The 18,432-nt window shown below is 34.5% G+C and overlaps 2 protein-coding genes across 2 annotated transcripts; both read left to right on the forward strand.

Annotated features, from left to right (window-relative positions):
• Positions 1-863: 863 nt before the first annotated feature.
• Positions 864-3,347, forward strand: LOC109213049 (non-symbiotic hemoglobin 1). Its single transcript, XM_019376795.1, is given in 5 exon segments — positions 864-1,220; positions 1,863-1,977; positions 2,126-2,153; positions 2,156-2,241; positions 2,865-3,347. Coding segments are annotated over 5 exon segments (456 nt in total). The 5' UTR covers positions 864-1,122; the 3' UTR covers positions 2,994-3,347.
• A 7,019-nt stretch (positions 3,348-10,366) lies between these two features.
• On the forward strand, positions 10,367-11,758 carry LOC109213048 (inositol-tetrakisphosphate 1-kinase 1-like). Its single transcript, XM_019376794.1, has one exon. It carries the CDS (start codon positions 10,449-10,451, stop codon positions 11,400-11,402), a length of 954 nt encoding a protein of 317 aa, XP_019232339.1. The 5' UTR covers positions 10,367-10,448; the 3' UTR covers positions 11,403-11,758.
• Positions 11,759-18,432: the final 6,674 nt, after the last annotated feature.

An 18,432-nucleotide genomic window follows, 5' to 3' on the forward strand; every position in this document is an offset into this window, starting at 1 on the left:
GACGTTCAACAAATTTATTTGATTGATAATTTGGTGGATCTGTTCAATGAATCATTACCATCCCCAGCATTTGAGAAGCTGGTATACAGGATTGGAATGCGTCATTTCCGAAAAATAAAGTGATGTTTTCATCAGGGGGAGTAAGATACGTGCTGCACTCTTTTTTCCTTAGCTGAGGTTTTATCCCACTGGGTTTTCCTAGCAAGGTTTTTAATGAGGCAACAAACAATGCATATTACAAGATATGTGTACTCTTTTTCCTTCACTAAGATTTTTTTCCACGGGATTTTTCTTAGTAAGGTTATAACGAGGCACATTATTATGGACGTTCAAGGGGAGTGTTATAAAATATAATTATAGTGGATGTCCATAACCACCAAATGAGTAATACCCACTACTCTTCTCCATTATCTCCATAACTCCCACTACTCTAATACTTATGGAGTTATGGTTGTAACTCCCATACCTCTCCCATGATCTTCCACTATGATCTCAAATGCTTAATGGCATATTATGGAATTCTTTTGGTATTCCTCTATGTAGTACTATAAATAAGAATCTCTCCTCCCTTTCTCTCTATATTCTTGTCTATTTGCTTGTTTCATATTATTATTTTGAGCTAAGTTTCTTAACAAGTATCTAATAATAAAAAATAGCCTTAGTTGAGATATTTAAGGAGGCCTCTGTGTATTTGGCCTTAAAACATGAAAAGCGAACTCTATATTATATCGACTGTTGCTCTCCCACTAGACATTCTCTAATACTATTTGTCAACCATTTAAAAAAACCATCAATTACGTCATCGCTCACTAAAGCCCACAAAAGCAATCAAAAACCATGTTCACCCTCCAGTCGCCATAGAGACAAGCCCCTGGTTTTCATTTTCATCTGTATTTCCCATTTGACTCTTATCTTCCACCACCATGTGGATGTGGTGGCATTAAATTTTCTTTTCAACTTGTTCAAACTTTCTTTTTTGTGCCACAAGATGGCTCTCCATCACCATGAAAGGTTAAGCACATCAGTCAAATTAAAGTACTATATATACACAATATTCCTAGCACCATGCATATCCAGTAAGGATATTCACATACTCACTTTTTATCCCAAAGTTTGATCATCATGAGTAGCTTTACAGAAGAACAAGAAGCTCTGGTTGTCAAGTCATGGGACTCCATGAAAAAGAATGCCGGAGAATGGGGTCTCAAACTCTTTCTCAAGTACGTATGCACGCTCATAACCATAGCTTTTACTTATTTGTTTAAAATATACATATCTTTTGGAATTAAACCAAAGGGTGGCTGATTTCAACTCTGTGTCATTTTCTTTAATTATTCTCCAAATACCCATATAGTAGTATATATAACGCGTAGGGGGTGGCAAAATGGTTAAAAGAAAACAGTTAACCACCTATATTATCCACTAAAAAATGGGTTGGATAATGAACTTTTAAAAAATGGGTCAAATATGGATAAGAACCATATTATCTATTTAGAAAATGGATAATCAATGGTAACCAATGGGTCTAACTTTTACATTTATAAAGTGTCAAATTGAGGGTTCCTCAAGTTAGGGAAACTAAAATTCTAGCAAAAGTGATCATCTGTCAGTTAACCCATTTTTTATCCGTATCAAATATGGGTCGGGTCGGATAGTTATCCCCTTTTTTCATTATCCGTTTTCGATCCAAATCATATTCGACCCGACCCGCCCATTTGCCACTCCTATTCGACCTATATATTTAATTTTTATGACCTATTTTGAGTACACGACCTTCATACTATTCTTTCGATCGGTATATTTGGATTGACTTGTTTCCCTTGTTTGAATATATGATGGATGGATTATTTGATGCTTTTTAGGATATTTGAAATTGCACCATCGGCTAAGAAACTGTTCTCATTCCTCAAAGATTCAAATGTGCCCTTGGAGCAAAATGCCAAACTCAAGCCTCATGCTAAGTCTGTCTTTGTTATGGTAACAATATCGTTACAATTGGTTGCTACTCCTTCCTCTCTACGTTACGTTCTTTTCCTTTTTCGTTAAATCAGCTAAGCTAAATACAACATGATTATTGTATTACACCCTGATGACAATCTTTTTTCATTTATTTGTTTTAATGAAGACTTGTGAAGTCGAAGTTCAACTTAGAAAAGAGGAAATGTAGTGGTGAGGGATTCGACTCTCAAAAAGTTGGGTGCTACGCACTTCAAATACGGCGTCGTTGATGAGCATTTTGAGGTATAATCTCCCTTGCATTAAGCTATACTTGACGTACCAAAACGATTTTCATTTTTCAAGCAAGACTGGATCTTCTTCCTACTATAAATGTCATGTTTAATGGAGTAATACATAACTGACTTTTTGATTAATTAGTGTCCGAAATGAAATCTATCAAAACTTCTTTTACAAATAAAAAGCTTAAATTAAATATTTCAAAAACTACAAAGAGACAACAACACGAAAATTGCATTGAAAAATCAACTAAGGTCCAAGGTTACTAATTTTGACAATCAGGATTTTTAAAAATTGGTGACTGCCTCTGTTAGGCATTCGGGAGATGGTTTCTTGACTAACGAGTTATCTGTCAAGTGTTATAACCACTAGAATTATAAATACTCGAAATAAGCTTCTGGCTCTTATATCACTAAAGGGGCTTACAATGTTTCCGCTATAATTATAAATACTCCAAATAAACTCATGCAAATTAATCTCGTGTCTTTTATTTTTTTTTCTCTAATTTCTCTCATAACTGCTTTAAGTTTTCTTTTTCCGCCTTAGAAAATTAATTTGATAGCTAAAAGAGCCAACTTTCGAGTGTGTAAATGACAAAATAAACGACAGAAGAATGTTTGAGTTGACAGGTAACAAAGTTTGCCTTGTTGGAGACAATCAAAGAAGCTGTTCCAGATATGTGGAGCGTTGATATGAAGAATGCGTGGGGCGAGGCCTTTGATCAGTTGGTCAACGCTATCAAGACCGAGATGAAGTAGAATTCTTCATCCTATCCTACAAAGTTGAATGCAAACATATACTAATAGTAATTTTTTTTCTTTCAATTTTCATCAAAATGTAATACGTAGTTCCTATGGGATTATGTCTTTCGCATATGTGTATGAATTACATTTTTCAAAAAGAGGAAGGTCATACTTGCATGTCGGTGATGTTACGAGAAGTAATTGGTCAGTTTTAGACTAGATTTAACCTTACCTCCTTAAACTTTTAGGGCAGAGAAACAATACCCCACCTTTTGAATGAGAAAGGTGTAAGTTATTTTTTACGTGTACGTGACCCAATAGGTTTAAGGCTCATAATTAATATTTAATGAAACTTTTTCCTTCCTATACTATATATGAAACCTTATTACCAAAAATGTGCATAGTTTATATTTACCCGCCATGTTCACAGTTATTCTACAAAATATATACCATTCATTAAATTTCAATTATTAGGAGCTGATTCCTTCCTAATTAGGCGCGCTACAAATCTGGAACTAAATATTCTTCCAGATATTCCTATTTAGGCGCGCTACAATTATGGAAGTAAATATTCTTCCAGATATTTTCCACCATTGACAGCCATTAAAAAGCTTGAAAGCTTTGAATTCAAATTTGGATTTTCAAAAATCATTATTTGTTTGGATTGAGTGTTTGAAAATAATCGGGAATATGGTTTGGAGTTTATATCTCAATTTTGAGGGGTTTTGGTGAAGATTGGACTTTGTTTTGACTGAATTTCAGATTGAAACTCGAAGAAGAAGAAGAAGAAGAAGAAGAAGAAGAAGACATATTGCAGAAATTGTAGATAAATTGTAGATTATTTGTATTCTGATTGTAGATGCTTTATTTTCTGTTTTCACAAATAAAAAACGGCTAAAACTTCTACAAATCTTCTGAAAAAACGCAATTATGTCAAAAATCACAATTATGCTACAAATTGAATGGGAATTGGGATATAAAAATTCAATGTACCCAGTTTGTAGATAAATTGTAGATTATTTGTATTCTAATTGTAGATGCTTTGTTTTTTGCTTTCACAAATAAAAAACGACTAAAACCTCTACAAATCTTCTGCAAAAACCGCAATTATGTCGAAAATCCCAATTAAACTACAATAAAATGGGAATTGGGATATTAAAATTCAATATACCCAGTTTGTAGATATTTTGTAGATGAATTGTAGATTATTTGTATTCTGATTGTAGATGCATTGTTTTCTGTTTTCACAAATCCAAAACGACTAAAACTTCTACAAAATCTTCTGAAAAAATGCAATTATTGTGATAAAAATAAGAAATATTGTAATAGATTATAGCATTTGATATTGTTTGAGAATTGGGACTATGAAATTGATGGCATATGTCGTGTATGCACGTGTCCTGTTGGAAATGAAACTAATTCACTATTTTTACTATTTGAAATTTGGTTTCGTCGAGAGAATTCGATTAATAAGTCGAAAATTACTTTTTTTTATTTTTCTTAATTATTACGTCGAGAATTGGTAAATGGTACTTCGTAATATTATTATTCTTCATTGTTACCTAGACTGGAGTTAAAAGTTGGTTTTTCTTTTTATTTGCAGCTGTTAACTTGACAAAACTATTGCTAAAAATCTTTAGCGTGATGTAATGATTTTACTAAAAATCTTTTCTTCAATATTTTCAGAATCGACCATTTATAATTTAACAATGAGTGTAACCAGGAACTTGAAATTGCTGCTCCTAATTGCAATGTAAGATTTAAGTGTTTCTACATCAATATGCTGCAAATCTATGTTTCCATAATCATAGGTTTTTATGTTTAATAACAGTACATAAACGTTGAATTAAGGAGGGATAGCCGCTGCATTAATTGTACCCTTAAAATACACTATGGTATAGAATTGGTAATTTGGTATACTAAGTGTAATTAAGTCAAACCTTAAACATTGAGGGTAATAAGGTTTCCTATATGGCATAGGAATGTAAAAATTCCATATTTAATTAATGATCAAATCTCATCCGTCCGATCGGCAGTGTCGGAGGCAGGATTAACCTTAAGGGGGTTAAAAAAAAAACTTAAAAAGATTGTAGCTAGTGGGAATAGAACCAATGACCTTACAAAAATTTTGAACCCCCTTAACCACTAAGCTATGCTTTTAAGCTATGTCAAGGAGATTCAAAACATAATATATATAGATAAAAAATAGATTATGCCTTATATACACAATGTAATTTTTCGGCGAAGGGGGTTCGGGTGGATACCCTTCCGCCCCATAAATCTGCCCCTGCCGATCAGTTACTTGATGGACGTACCAGATTAAGTGAGAACCTCTATAAATTGGTCCTCTCCCCACTCATTAGGGTTATCTTATTTTATTTCTTTCTTCCATCACTAAAGGCGGCATTAACGTAAGCTAGGGGCAAGGCGCGAGAAATCAATTTCGATAAACGCTTCCGTTTCACGATGATGGCTTACGATTCAGGTATGTTTTCTGTAGCAATTTTATGTATGATTATCATGTTCAAGATCCTGGTATAAATTAAATTTTTTTTACATGTGGTATCACGAGCCTGGATTACTTGGACCGATAATCTTCGTAAAAGAATAATTATTGAACATATATATGTGTCACGACCCCAGTTCGCCCTCCGTGAACATGTCGTGACGGCACCTAGTCCCTACGACTAGGTAAGCCTAACAGTGCGGAAGATAAACCATAATTGCAGAAGAAAGTAAATAAAAGTGAACTAGTAAAATAAAACGGTGTTTAAGGTGCCGCTCGGCACATACCATAACAATTCTCGAAGCTAACAACATTCCCAAAACCCGGAAACTCACAAATCACAAGCTAAGAGGCTCTGACTCAAGAATATATATACAAAAGGAAAATACTGATAGAACTATACTTATTACAGAAGATAGAAAGTGACTCTTCGGTCTGCGGACGTAGCAGATATACCTCGAAGTCTCTATAGAAACGCCTCCTTCCCAGGCTGACAGAACTGAACGGGAGTACCTGTATCTGCACAACAAAAATGTGCATAAGAGTAGCATGAGCACACCACGGCGGTGCCCAGTAAGTATCAAGACTAACCTCGGTGGAGTAGTGACGAGGAATAGTCAAGGCACCTACCGGTCAAATAAAAAGTATAATCATAGGAATAATGGAACCGATATATAAATATGTAAAGTCTGCATGAATGACTAAAAATGCTACAATTCCCAATAAGGAAAAGAGGACAACAAGTAACACCGAGAATATNGTAGATGCTTTGTTTTCTGTTTTCACAAATCAAAAACGACTAAAACTTCTACAAATCTTCTGCAAAAAACGCAATTATGTCGAAAATCCCAATTAAACTACAATCGAATGGGAATTGGGATATTAAAATTCAATATACCCAGTTTGTAGATATTTTGTAGATGAGTTGTAGATTATTTGTATTCTGATTGTAGATGCATTGTTTTCTGTTTTCACAAATCCAAAACGACTAAAACTTCTACAAAATCTTCTGAAAAAACGCAATTATTGTGATAAAAATAAGAAATATTGCAATAGATTATAGCATTTGATATTGTTTGAGAATTGGGACTATGAAATTGATGGCATATGTCGTGTATGCACGTGTCCTGTTGGAAATGAAACTAATTCACTATTTTTACCATTTGAAATTTGGTTTCGTTGAGAGAATTCGATTAATAAGTCGAAAATCACTTTTTTTTTATTTTTCTTAATTATTACGTCAAGAATTGGTAAATGGTACTTCGTAATATTATTATTCTTCATTGTTACCTAGACTGGAGTTAAAAGTTGGTTTTTCTTTTTATTTGCAGCTGTTAACTTGACAAAACTATTGCTAAAAATCTTTAGCGTGATGTAATGATTTTACTAAAAATCTTTTCTTCAATATTTTCAGAACCGACCATTTATAATTTAACAATGAGTGTAACCATGAACTTGAATGATTGCTGCTCCTAATTGCAATGTAAGATTTAAGTGTTTCTACATCAATATGCTGCAAATCTATGTTTTCATAATCATAGGTTTTTATGTTTAATAACAATACATAAACTTGGGTGAGGGGGAGGATTTGGGAGAGAGAAACGTGGGAGGGGTGGGATATACGGTACCTTGAATTAAGGAGGGATATACGCTGCATTAATTGTACCCTTAAAATACACTATGGTATAGAATTGGTAATTTGGTATACTAAGTGTAATTAAGTCAAACCTTAAACATTGAGGGTAATAAGGTTTCCTATGTGGCATAGGAATGTAAAAATTCCTTAATTATATAGGTCCAATATATATGAATTAAATAAATAAGTCTTAATCCATTGGGCTAAGGTGATGAGCCCACTTCATTAAGCCCAAGATAACATCTTCCTAGAGGCCCAGTTTGGTGCCACGTGTCAAATGACGTGGCGCGCCAAGTCAAACGGAAGAACCAATAGGATCATGCCACGTGTCAAAATGACAAGGCATGCCAAGTCACACTAAAAGGCCAATGAAATCATGCCACGTGTGCAAGTGACAAGTTCTGGCCAATCAAATACGGCCATGTCACACTTTAATCTGATTGGTCGGAAAGAGTTTGTTCTTATCATAACTCTTCCCTCCCACAACTATAAATAGGGGTCTTCACAACTCAAAAAAGATACCAGAAGTTATAACAAGAAGCGGGAAAGAGCTCGTGGATCAAACACTGCAAATTCATCCACAAGTTTCAAGCTTCAAGCAATCAAGTTTCAATCTTCAAGCAATCAAGTTCAAGCTCAAGAACGAAGAACAAATCAAGTTCAAACTCAAGAACGAAGAACGAATCAAGGTCAAGTTCAAGCAATCAAGCTAAAGCTCATGAACAAGATCATCGTTCGTGGCGACAACTACATATTCAAGATCAAACTCAAAGGCCCTTGAATTTATTTACTATTGAAAAGAAGAATCAGAGGATTCATAGAGATTGTAACACTCAAATATTCGAAATAAAATACTATGAATATTGCGATATATTTCGGTCTTGATTTTATTTTCTTGACGCAAATTTATTGTCTACACTAACATAGTTGAAATACTTATTCTTCATATACCGAGAGAACATAACCTACAAAATAAACATCACGATTAGAACGCCAAAAATTCAAGCATGAATAAATACAAAAAGATTTTCTAAAGTAACAAAAACTGGAAATTCACAAAGCTTGAGATCCAATAAAGAAAGCTAACCTACGATGATGAAGACCGTGAAATACTAACTTCTTTTATAGAAGTATTTGTCTATGTAACTAATAAAGGAAAGGATCTATGTTAGGTAAAATTGTGTATAGTTCCTGTAAACAAAGAAAATGAGTTCTAAAAAAGAATGAAAGTAAGTACTATAAAACGTAAAATTTTATAACCAAAAAAGTACCCATAACCTAGAAAAGGAACTAAAACTGAAGAAGAAAAGAAAAATAGGAACTCCTAAAACAAAACTTTTATAATAAAAAATAATATTCGTGGTCCTAAATATAGTCCTATAAATAGAGTTGATAGTGAAGTACCTTTGAAAAGGAATTGAACGAACTAATGTGATTTTTGAAGTCAAAGTCCTGAATATTAGATAAATAATTAAATAACTATTATGATTTTTCAAAGTAAAGTTCTAAATATTAGGCAAATAACTAAAACAGCTATTTCTAATATTAGAAAAATAATTAATGACTATTCATACATATTAGGGAAATAAATTAAATACTATTTTATCCAATATAAAATATATTTTAAAAGGGGTATAAAAGGCGAACGACATTTCGCTAAGGGCCTTCGTGCTTTTAATATAACTAGTCTTAGCGTACGCGCTTTACGCGTGTACCTACATTAATGAATATATAATATTAAAAAGTTACATCAACATTTTTAACAATATATTTGAGTTATAAAATAAAAATTTAAAAAAATATAAGTTTATGAAAATGATAATGTTGGTCAAAAGAGGACTTTCTACATATTTAAGTAACCATTTCTAATTGCTTTTGATGAATTTTAAAGTCCTACGAAATAGGACTTCATACATAAATGAAAAGAGGCCTTTTTTGTACTTTTACAGTATATGCAACTATGTGTCTATCTCCACGTGCAATTATAATGTGTCATTTTAAAAGTATTTATTTAATTTGATGTTGAGTAACAGAATATCGTAATAGTAGAAATTATGTTATTTATATCTAATTACCGTATTTATTAGAATGTAAATTTACATTTTGTTACATGAATTTTATAGAAGGAGCGTTTGGTTAAAGGATAATGATATATTCTATTGTATACCAGAGAATCAATTATAATTTTTTACGTAAAAACTAAGATAATTAAATTATGCAAAATTTATGGGAATTCTACATTCGATAGTAAATCTATAATTAAGAATAAGAAAAATCGAAGAAATGCATATCGACTTTATCGTCTTCCATTATATTTTTTACTTTGTCTTTCTCTAATTTCTTTTTACTAAGATAAAATTAATTGGTTATAGTTATGCGCCAAATAGCAATTCGAACATACAATAAGTAATAACTTACTTATTCTGTGTTGATTGTTTAATTTCTGGTATTATTATCTTTTACAAATTATTATGTTAAATAATTCAAAAAAGATAAAAAATTTCACAAATACATAAGAAAGAATTTAATGCATAAAAATCTGTCTATGAATAAGACATTCAATGTCAAACAAATTGATAGTTTTGTTATTATCATATTCTTGTTTTAGATAGAAATTGATAAGTTAACAACCTTTTCCTTTTTGTCTTAGTTTAATAACAAACTTAGAATATCAAAATAGGAATGTGAAAGTGTATGTCTTGATCGAGCATAGTCATTTTAAATCATAAATATTGACTACCATATTTATTAGAAATATAGTGCTTTTGAATTTCTAAATATGAGAACTTTGTACTTGTTTCAAATAAGGAAAAATATATTAACCAAATTTTAGTTAAAATTAAAATCCTACGTATTTATCTTATAATTAAATGATTATTCCTAAATATTATGAAGTTAATTAAATGATCATTCCTAAATATTAGGATATTAATATAAATTGTGAACTTTATTTTTAAAAGTTAAAAGATACGAACTAAGGACCTTCGTGATTTTAATATAGCACAAATATCGATAGATTAAGTAGATAGATAGATATAAATAATAGAGGAATGAATACCTATTATACTAACCTTATCAATTAAGTAGTAATGCAAATAATCTCTATATTATAAATGTGACTTATTATAATAAAAATAAACAAAATTAAAAGCAACGCGCGTGGATGTTCGATCCTCGAAGTCGGCAACGTGCCACGCGTCCCGCTACTTTTTTGCGCAATCCCAGAAAGACTCAAAAAACGAATCTCTTTATCGTATAGCCAGCCTCCTTACTCCTTAAGTTAAAATCCCTCTCCTTAACATTTGCTCGCATTTCTCAATTAACAGCCATGTCAGAAAGGAGATTTCGCTTTGGTTATGTACTTGCACCAAAGAAAGTAAGCAGCTTTATTCAAGATTCCCTCGTCAATCATGCCCAACAACAAGGTATTGATCTAATCCCAATCGATCTGAATAAACCATTAATCGAACAAGGTCCTTTTGATTGTATTTTCCACAAGCTATATGGTCCTGAATGGAGAAAACAGTTAGAAGAATTTTCCCTTCAGAACCCAACTTCCATCATAATAGATCCCATTGATGCTATTGAAAAACTCCACAACCGAATTTCAATGCTTGAAGTTGTTAACGAATTAAAAATTACCCAAGAAAATGAAACTATTGGAGTCCCTCTTCAGATTTTTATTCAAGAAAATTCTGATTCTCCCTTAGACCATATCACACGTCAAGGGTTGGATTTCCCCATTATTGCTAAGCCTTTAATTGCTAATGGGACAGCTGATTCACACCAAATGTATTTAGTTTTAAAACCAGAAGGTCTAGAAGAGCTGAAACCGCCAATCGTATTACAGGAGTTTGTTAATCATGGTGGAGTTATTTTTAAGGTTTATGTAGCAGGGGAACATGTGAAATGTGTGAAAAGAAGGTCATTGCCTGATATTTCTGAGGAGAAATTGGGTACTTTAGAGAATTTGATAGCGTTTTCGCAGATATCTAATTTGACTGCTCAAGATCAGAATGATGATAGTTTTGCTGAAGTGATTGAAAATGCGGAGATGCCTCCGTTAGGATTTGTGACAGATGTGGCTAATCAGTTGAGGGATGCTATGAAGTTGCATCTTTTTAACTTTGATATGATAAGGGATACTAGAGCTGGAAATCGATATCTTGTTATTGATATCAATTACTTCCCTGGATATGCTAAGATGCCGTCTTATGAAACTATTTTGACTGCATTTTTCCTTGATATTGCTCGCCAGAAGCAAAGCAACGAATCTGGTTAGCTTCTGATGATGCTGGAGTGATTGAAATAAACCTGCTCTTTGTGGTAGATGTGAATCGAAAGAGGCTAACTGCTCTAATTTCGCTAAATTGTTAGGTGAGGTCTGCAGACTTTTGGGGGCGATTGATGCAATCCTCTTTCCTTTTTTCGTTGTTTTTTAGTTATTGCAAGCATATGTGGAATAATCTGGAAGTCGATGCTAATGTTTCAAAGTTTCAGCAATGGAGTTTTTAGTTTTGAGGAATTGGTGCTTTTCCTTACATGCTTACTGTCATATTGCTCGAGTCTTTTCAATCTTGCTAATTTCTTCCTTACTACTTGTTGTTGAGGCATATATACAATTATACATTTGTCTTTTTCCCAATTCAACCATAAATTGGTGGTAGGCCATATACCACAATTTCAAACACAACATAGAATTAGTATTTTGTAGTCTTCTAAGATGTATTTGTTAGGTTATTTCGTGCTCCTTAATGTAACACCATATTCAAAATGTAATTAACGTTTTACCGTAGAAGCTGATGTGATTAGGACTGGTGGTGAGGAGGGCTGGAAAATCTGGCGTGCCCTGGGTGGGTGGTTATTGTTCTTGGATAGATTGCGATTTATGGTTCACTTATATCACATTATCAGTTAAGATCAGGATTTAACTTATTCTAATGTGAGGTTCTAAAAGTTAGACCATACCAATTGCTAAAGGTGTTGCAAACCTTATCCTCTACACCCCCCCCCCCCAAACCTAACCCCCCTGGGCTGGGTCTAATTTCAGACCTTTAAGGTGCAATCTGTGTAAAAATCTTACAAATCCTAGCTGGTCATTAAGTGGGCACCTTCTAAGGTTGAACTAGTGGTGACATATCTCTGCTCGCACCCATTCCTCACATAACTACTCAATACAGGATCAGAAAAATTAAACGTGCGCACATATGCTGACAGTAGATTAACATTGCTTAATCGTAACTTGTATCTTAAAAACAGCAGTAGTCGAAAGGGAACATTCTGGGAACTTGGGATGTGAGAATGGTTCTGGGGCTTGGTGGTTGAATGGTTGGAAACTTGTAATTTCTGGGACAACTGGTGTCTGAAGTGCAACTTGGTACCATAAGTGCCAGGCAGTGGCGGAGCCAAAAATTACACTGTATAACTCGGTATTTATGTATATATACTATATAATGACACCCCTTAACTTCTTGGTGAGTTTGTTTCTTTTGGTCCGGATGAGGATTATTGTTTACATCATTAGTACTATAAACACCATTGCTCGAGAATAATATATAAGATGAACTAATATTTACAAATCGTGATTGTATAGAGTAAAAACTATAAATTAGAAAATAACATAGAATTATAGATTGTCATATAGAATAAATCAATAAATCACGACTATCCCGCTTACTGATAATTTCTTTGAATATCCTACTTTTCCAATCCATTGTGTCCTCCTATCTGTGGAGGAATAACGTCCATAAAAGGAAGAGATAAGATAAGATAAGTTTTCCAAATAAAGTTTTCTCAAGATTCAAAACAACTAGAAATTTGTATGTTTAACTGATAAGATAATATTTTATACATGTAGTATTTTTAGTTTAAGTTCGTTTTCTTTTTATTTCTTATATAAAATTTTTAACAGATGGTTTTAAACATCTTTTTATTTGAAGAAAATCTAAAAACTGATTAGCTTCATTTTTAGTCCGTTTGAAGCCTCATTTGTTTGCACTTAATGAAGGTCTGAATCTTAATTATTTAAATCTCAGATATTAAATGCGTTTGTTTTTTAAGTCTGAATCTTAATTATTCAGATCTTACTCATTAAGTGTGTTTGATTTTTTTTTATTATCCAACCACTTAATGGGTCTGAATTAAGGGTGTTTAACGGGCCGAGTTGACCCTGATCTGGACCGGCCCAAACCGGTAGTAACCTGGACCGAACAGGACCGGTGGTAGGGGGGCCGGGTAGGGCTAGGTTAGGGGGGTTGGGACGTTTACTTTTTTCATACCGATTAACTGGACCGGTCAAACCAGGTCAAGGAAAATCACTGTTGAAACGGTTAACCGGACCGGCCCGGACCGGTTCAACGGCTATGAAATCTGAATATTTTTTTTTCTAAAATCCATTTGACCGTTGGCAACGGTCAGCTTCCAATTTGACCGTTGCCCAACAGATATTTTGCAAGAATAGCCCCTTTTGGGCAATTTTTTAAAAAAATACTTTAGGTAATTACTAATTTAGCCCTTTGAAAAACTATAAATACACCCCTCCTCTTCTTCATTTCTTCATTCATCTCTCATTTCTCAAACTCAAATTCTCAATTCAAGTTAAATCATGCCCCGTACTTCTAGAGTGCGCTCATGTTTGGGAACACTTTGATGTGGTAAAAGAAAATGAAGAAGTTCACAAAGTAAAGTGCAAGAACTGTGGTCGAGTCTTAAATCTTCATCTAAAGTGCGCACATACTGTTTAAGGAGGCATATGAAGAGTTGTCCTGAGCGTCCTCCAGAAATTCGTATTTAAGCTGATTTAAGACGATTTGTGTTATTTAAAAATTATTAGACGTATTTGTGCTTAATGTTTTAGTTTGTTAGATTAATTTGAGTATTATTATGCAAAGAAAATTTGAAATGAAACTATGAAAATCATTGAAGCTTGATCCTTATAAGTCAAGTTATTATAACACTCTAGTGTCCAGTATAAGATTTATACTATAAGTTATATTTTTTTCATGTTCATTGTATTATCTTAAATTCGTAATGAATTTTTCAAATATAAGGATTTTAAAATTTAAAGCCTTTGCATCCTTTATTCAAACACTCTTTTTATAAGATTATTTTTTTATTTTGGATTTTTACTTTATATTCATATAAAATTACGATAGTTATACAAAATACAAAAAAAATACATAAACTCGGCCCCTTAGACCCGTAACCGTTCCGGTTCAATTTTTACCCGTATAGGCCCGGACCCGTTAAGCCCGGTATGGAAAAATCGGTAACCGACCCAGTTTAGTGACCAACCAGTCACTTTTATTCGTAAAAATTATACGGGGCGCCCTATTTGGTCACCCCCATTTAACCTATACCCATATTTTTAAAATTATTTAGCCTATACTTTAATTTTAATAACTTCTGACGCCTCCTCTTCTTCCTCCTGACCTATGCGTTCCTTTCTTCCTCCTCTTCTTTTCTGATGTGGCTGAGAGCAGTTCAGTTTAGGATCTGACCAAACCCATTATTTTTTCCTACAATTTAGGATCTTGAGAATTCACGCTGAACTGTATCTCTTAGTTCATGGCAAAATGCAAGAATAAAACCGTCATCTTCACTCTCAGAATTTACGTTTCTTGGTTAAAATAATGGCTCACCTCCATATCTTTGCACTTGCTGCAAGTGAACTGGAGTTTGTACATGCTCATGTCTGAAATTGTACTGCTATGTCTGAAGTTTTTAATGTTGCAAGTGAACTTCAGACCTCGGGCTTGAAGTTTCACTGCTATGTCTGCAGTTTGTAATACTGCAAGTGAACTTCAGAGCGAGTGTTTGAAGTTAGTACTTTTGGAAAATTAGCTTCAAATACGAGGGTCTGAAGTTTGTTTCGTCTAAGCACCATTCAAGTAGCCTACTGTTAGAGCTATAAAAGTAATGTCGTTGATGCTCTCTTTGTGTGTTGTAAGTGATTATGTTCGATTACCTGAGTTTTATATGAATACATGGTTCTGTTGCTTCCAAAAGATTTAATTAATTGATCTTCTTTCTCTCATATTGAACTAAAGTTATCCCTTGCTATGAATTGAAGTTTTCCTGATTGCCTTTGCAAGTCAGGTCAAACATCAGTCAAAAATATCTCAAGTTTTGCTTTGATAAGGCTACACTTCAGGCAAAAAATTCTGAAGTTCAAACTTCAGACATACACAACTGAACTGAAGTTTGCCCTTGCTTATGAACTGAAGTTTGGTTGATTGCATTTGCAAGTCAGGCCAAACTTCAGGCAAAAAATTCTGAAGTTCAAACTTCAGACATAAATTTTTGCTACTTCAGGCCTGTATATCTGAAGTTACCCGAAAAGTGAGTACGCTTGCAATTTTTTTACAAAGCGGGTATAAGTTAAATGGTGACCCAAAAAACTGGGTATAGATGCAAATGCCCCCTTTTATTCTCGACCCGGCCCGGCCCGACCCACCCATTAGACACCTTTAGTCTGAATAGGTCTTATTGATTAAGATCTATAACAGAGGCTTGATTTCATTAAGATGCTATCATCTACATTAACTACTAACTGCCGCCACCGCCCACCATTATCGCCTATTACCATACACAATCCAACCACAACCATACTCAACCACTAACACCGACCACCACCAAAATCAAACACCAGCACTGACCATTACCTTCCTTAACCATAACTGCCACTGCTATCATTATCAACTACAATCACCACCAACCCCACCATTATCGACTATGTCACGACCCAAAATCCAACTAGGCATGATGGTACCTAACCCAACCCACTAGGTAAGCCAACTAAACACTATCCAAATTAAATGAGATTTATTAAGGGAAGAAATGATAATACATCTACTTTATACAAAGAATTTCCAAACGGACTGGTAGTACAAATCATAGGCTTCTAAGATTTAGATTTTTACAAGATTGAATTAAAATAATTGCAACATCTTTTTGAAACGTAAATGAACAAAATTTGAATCTAATGCTACCAAGGGCAAGTGATAGCCATAACTGGAACAAAAGTACACATCTAGATCAGCTTCCATCGTGCACAACCACATTAGCATCCAACATTTGCACGCAAGGTACAGAAGTGTAGTATGAGTACAACCGACTCCATGTGCTCAATAAGTAACAAACCTAACCTTAGGTAGAAAGTAGTGATGAGCTGGAATAAAGGTCAGAGTCCAACACCAATATCAAACAACAGTTCATAATAACATAATAAAAGTGCTGAAAGAAACAACTCAGAGATAATATGCTCAGCTCGTTCACAGTTTCGAAAAATAGGCTTGTTTTTCATGTATATCAATGAAAACCCAAATCTTTTGCCGAAATCATCAAAATATGAGTAAGTTTGTAAAAACTATGATTTTTTTCCTAAAGCTTTCAACAGGTAAATGTTTCATTTTCAAATGGCATGAGGAAAAATACATCTCTATGCCTACATGTCATGTGTGCATGTCGAATGCGATGCAACTCAGTGATAAAAACCATATGCATACTCTCAGAGTATCAATTCACTCAGTCCTCCCAGTCACTCAGTCCTCATAGTCACTCAGTCCTCCAAATCACTCGACACTCCCTCTCGGCACTCGCACTCGCACTCAGTAGGTAACTGCGCTCACTGTGGATGTGCAGACTCGGGAGGGGCAATTCTAGCCCAAGCGCAATAATAAGTCAATCATGGCATAAATCAAATAAACATGATGTGGCATGCAACTCGATCTTATATCCTCACAAACAGGCCCTCGGCCTCACTCAGTCATCAATTTCTCCAGTCTATCGGGCTCGTAGCCCAAAAATAATGATGTGATGTATCAATAAATGGTAACAGAGACTAAGGTATGATTTGCAAATAAATGCGTATGACTGAGTATGTAGTTGCAATATAAGAAAATAACTCAACAGCAGAAATGACCTCAGTGGGTCCTAACAGGATAAACATGTAGCTCAGACATGATTTCTAACATGGATCACAACTCAATTACTCTAACATGTAAAGATTTCATGGTTACGGATAAGATTAGGTAACTGCACAATACCATAGAATTAACGGAGTCATAATTCACACGGTGCACGCCCACACGCCCGTCACCTAGCATGTGCGTCACCTCAACAGAAAACATATATCACGTATATTCAGGGGTTCATACCCTCATCACCAAGTTTAGAAGTGTTACTTACCTCGAACAAGCCAAATCCAATACCGAGCAAGGCAACGATGATCCAAAAATGCCATCTCGCGCGTATCGACCTATGAACGGCTCGAAACTAACCAAAAGAAAATCAAATACATCAAATAAAACCCAAGGAACACAATTTTAATGATAAAGGTCGATTTTTTAATCAAAAGACCAAAATCAACCAAAAGGCCAAACCAGGGCCTGCACCTCGGAACCCGACAAAACTCACAAAATCCGACAATCCATTCAATTACGAGTCCAACCATACTAGTTTCACTCAAATTTGACTTGAATCGACGTTAAAAACTCAAAAATTCACTCTACGAAAGTTTAGGCAAAACCCCCCTAATTTCTCTTTTGAAATCATCAACCGATGCTCAATCTCTTGCAAATGCACCAATACTCTTGGACCTGTCAAAGGGAGCCTGTGAACTTGACACAATTCAGATACAAAAGCATTTACAGAAACAGTACTGCTGGCTCACAATGGACACTTGAGAAATCAGGCTATCAGCAGGACACGTCTAGGGGCCCAGATCTGGCTATCCTGCCTTTTCTCTCCATCATTTACCAGCAACAAAATTCACACAATGCACTAACTTTCCCAGAAGCCAGAAGCCTTCAGTTCAGTTCAGCTGCCTCAATTTCTGGATGATAGAAGCAGGACAATGTTCACTTTCTCCTTTCAGAAAAACCAGACAGCAGCAGCCCCTTTGCCCAAATGTATGGGCCTGTTTGATAGCTATCTTCAACTGGGATTTCTTTGACCTCAATTTCAAAGCAAAGTTGAAGATAGTCTCCTCTACATACACATGTTTTTTACCACACTTTCTAGGGAGTTTCTACACCTTCTCTAGTTGTAGAACTTGTTGTATATGGAAGGTTTCACTTGGTTGTCAGATTTTGACAACTAGGTGTACTTTCATCTTATTCTGGAGGTATTAGAGATAGGCTCAGACTATTGTTGCAACTACAAGGAGTGGTATTAGCATCCCAGATACTCAACTTTTTGCAGGTGTGTCAATTCACCTGGGCCTACCACAAGGATCCTGTTAAGTTGACACAGATTCGGTCAAACATCATCAAAAGGATTCCCCAGAGATCTCCTATCTCCAAATACAGATT

Source organism: Nicotiana attenuata, unplaced genomic scaffold (genome assembly GCF_001879085.1).
Source record: "Nicotiana attenuata strain UT unplaced genomic scaffold, NIATTr2, whole genome shotgun sequence".
NCBI classification, from domain to species: domain Eukaryota; kingdom Viridiplantae; phylum Streptophyta; class Magnoliopsida; order Solanales; family Solanaceae; genus Nicotiana; species Nicotiana attenuata.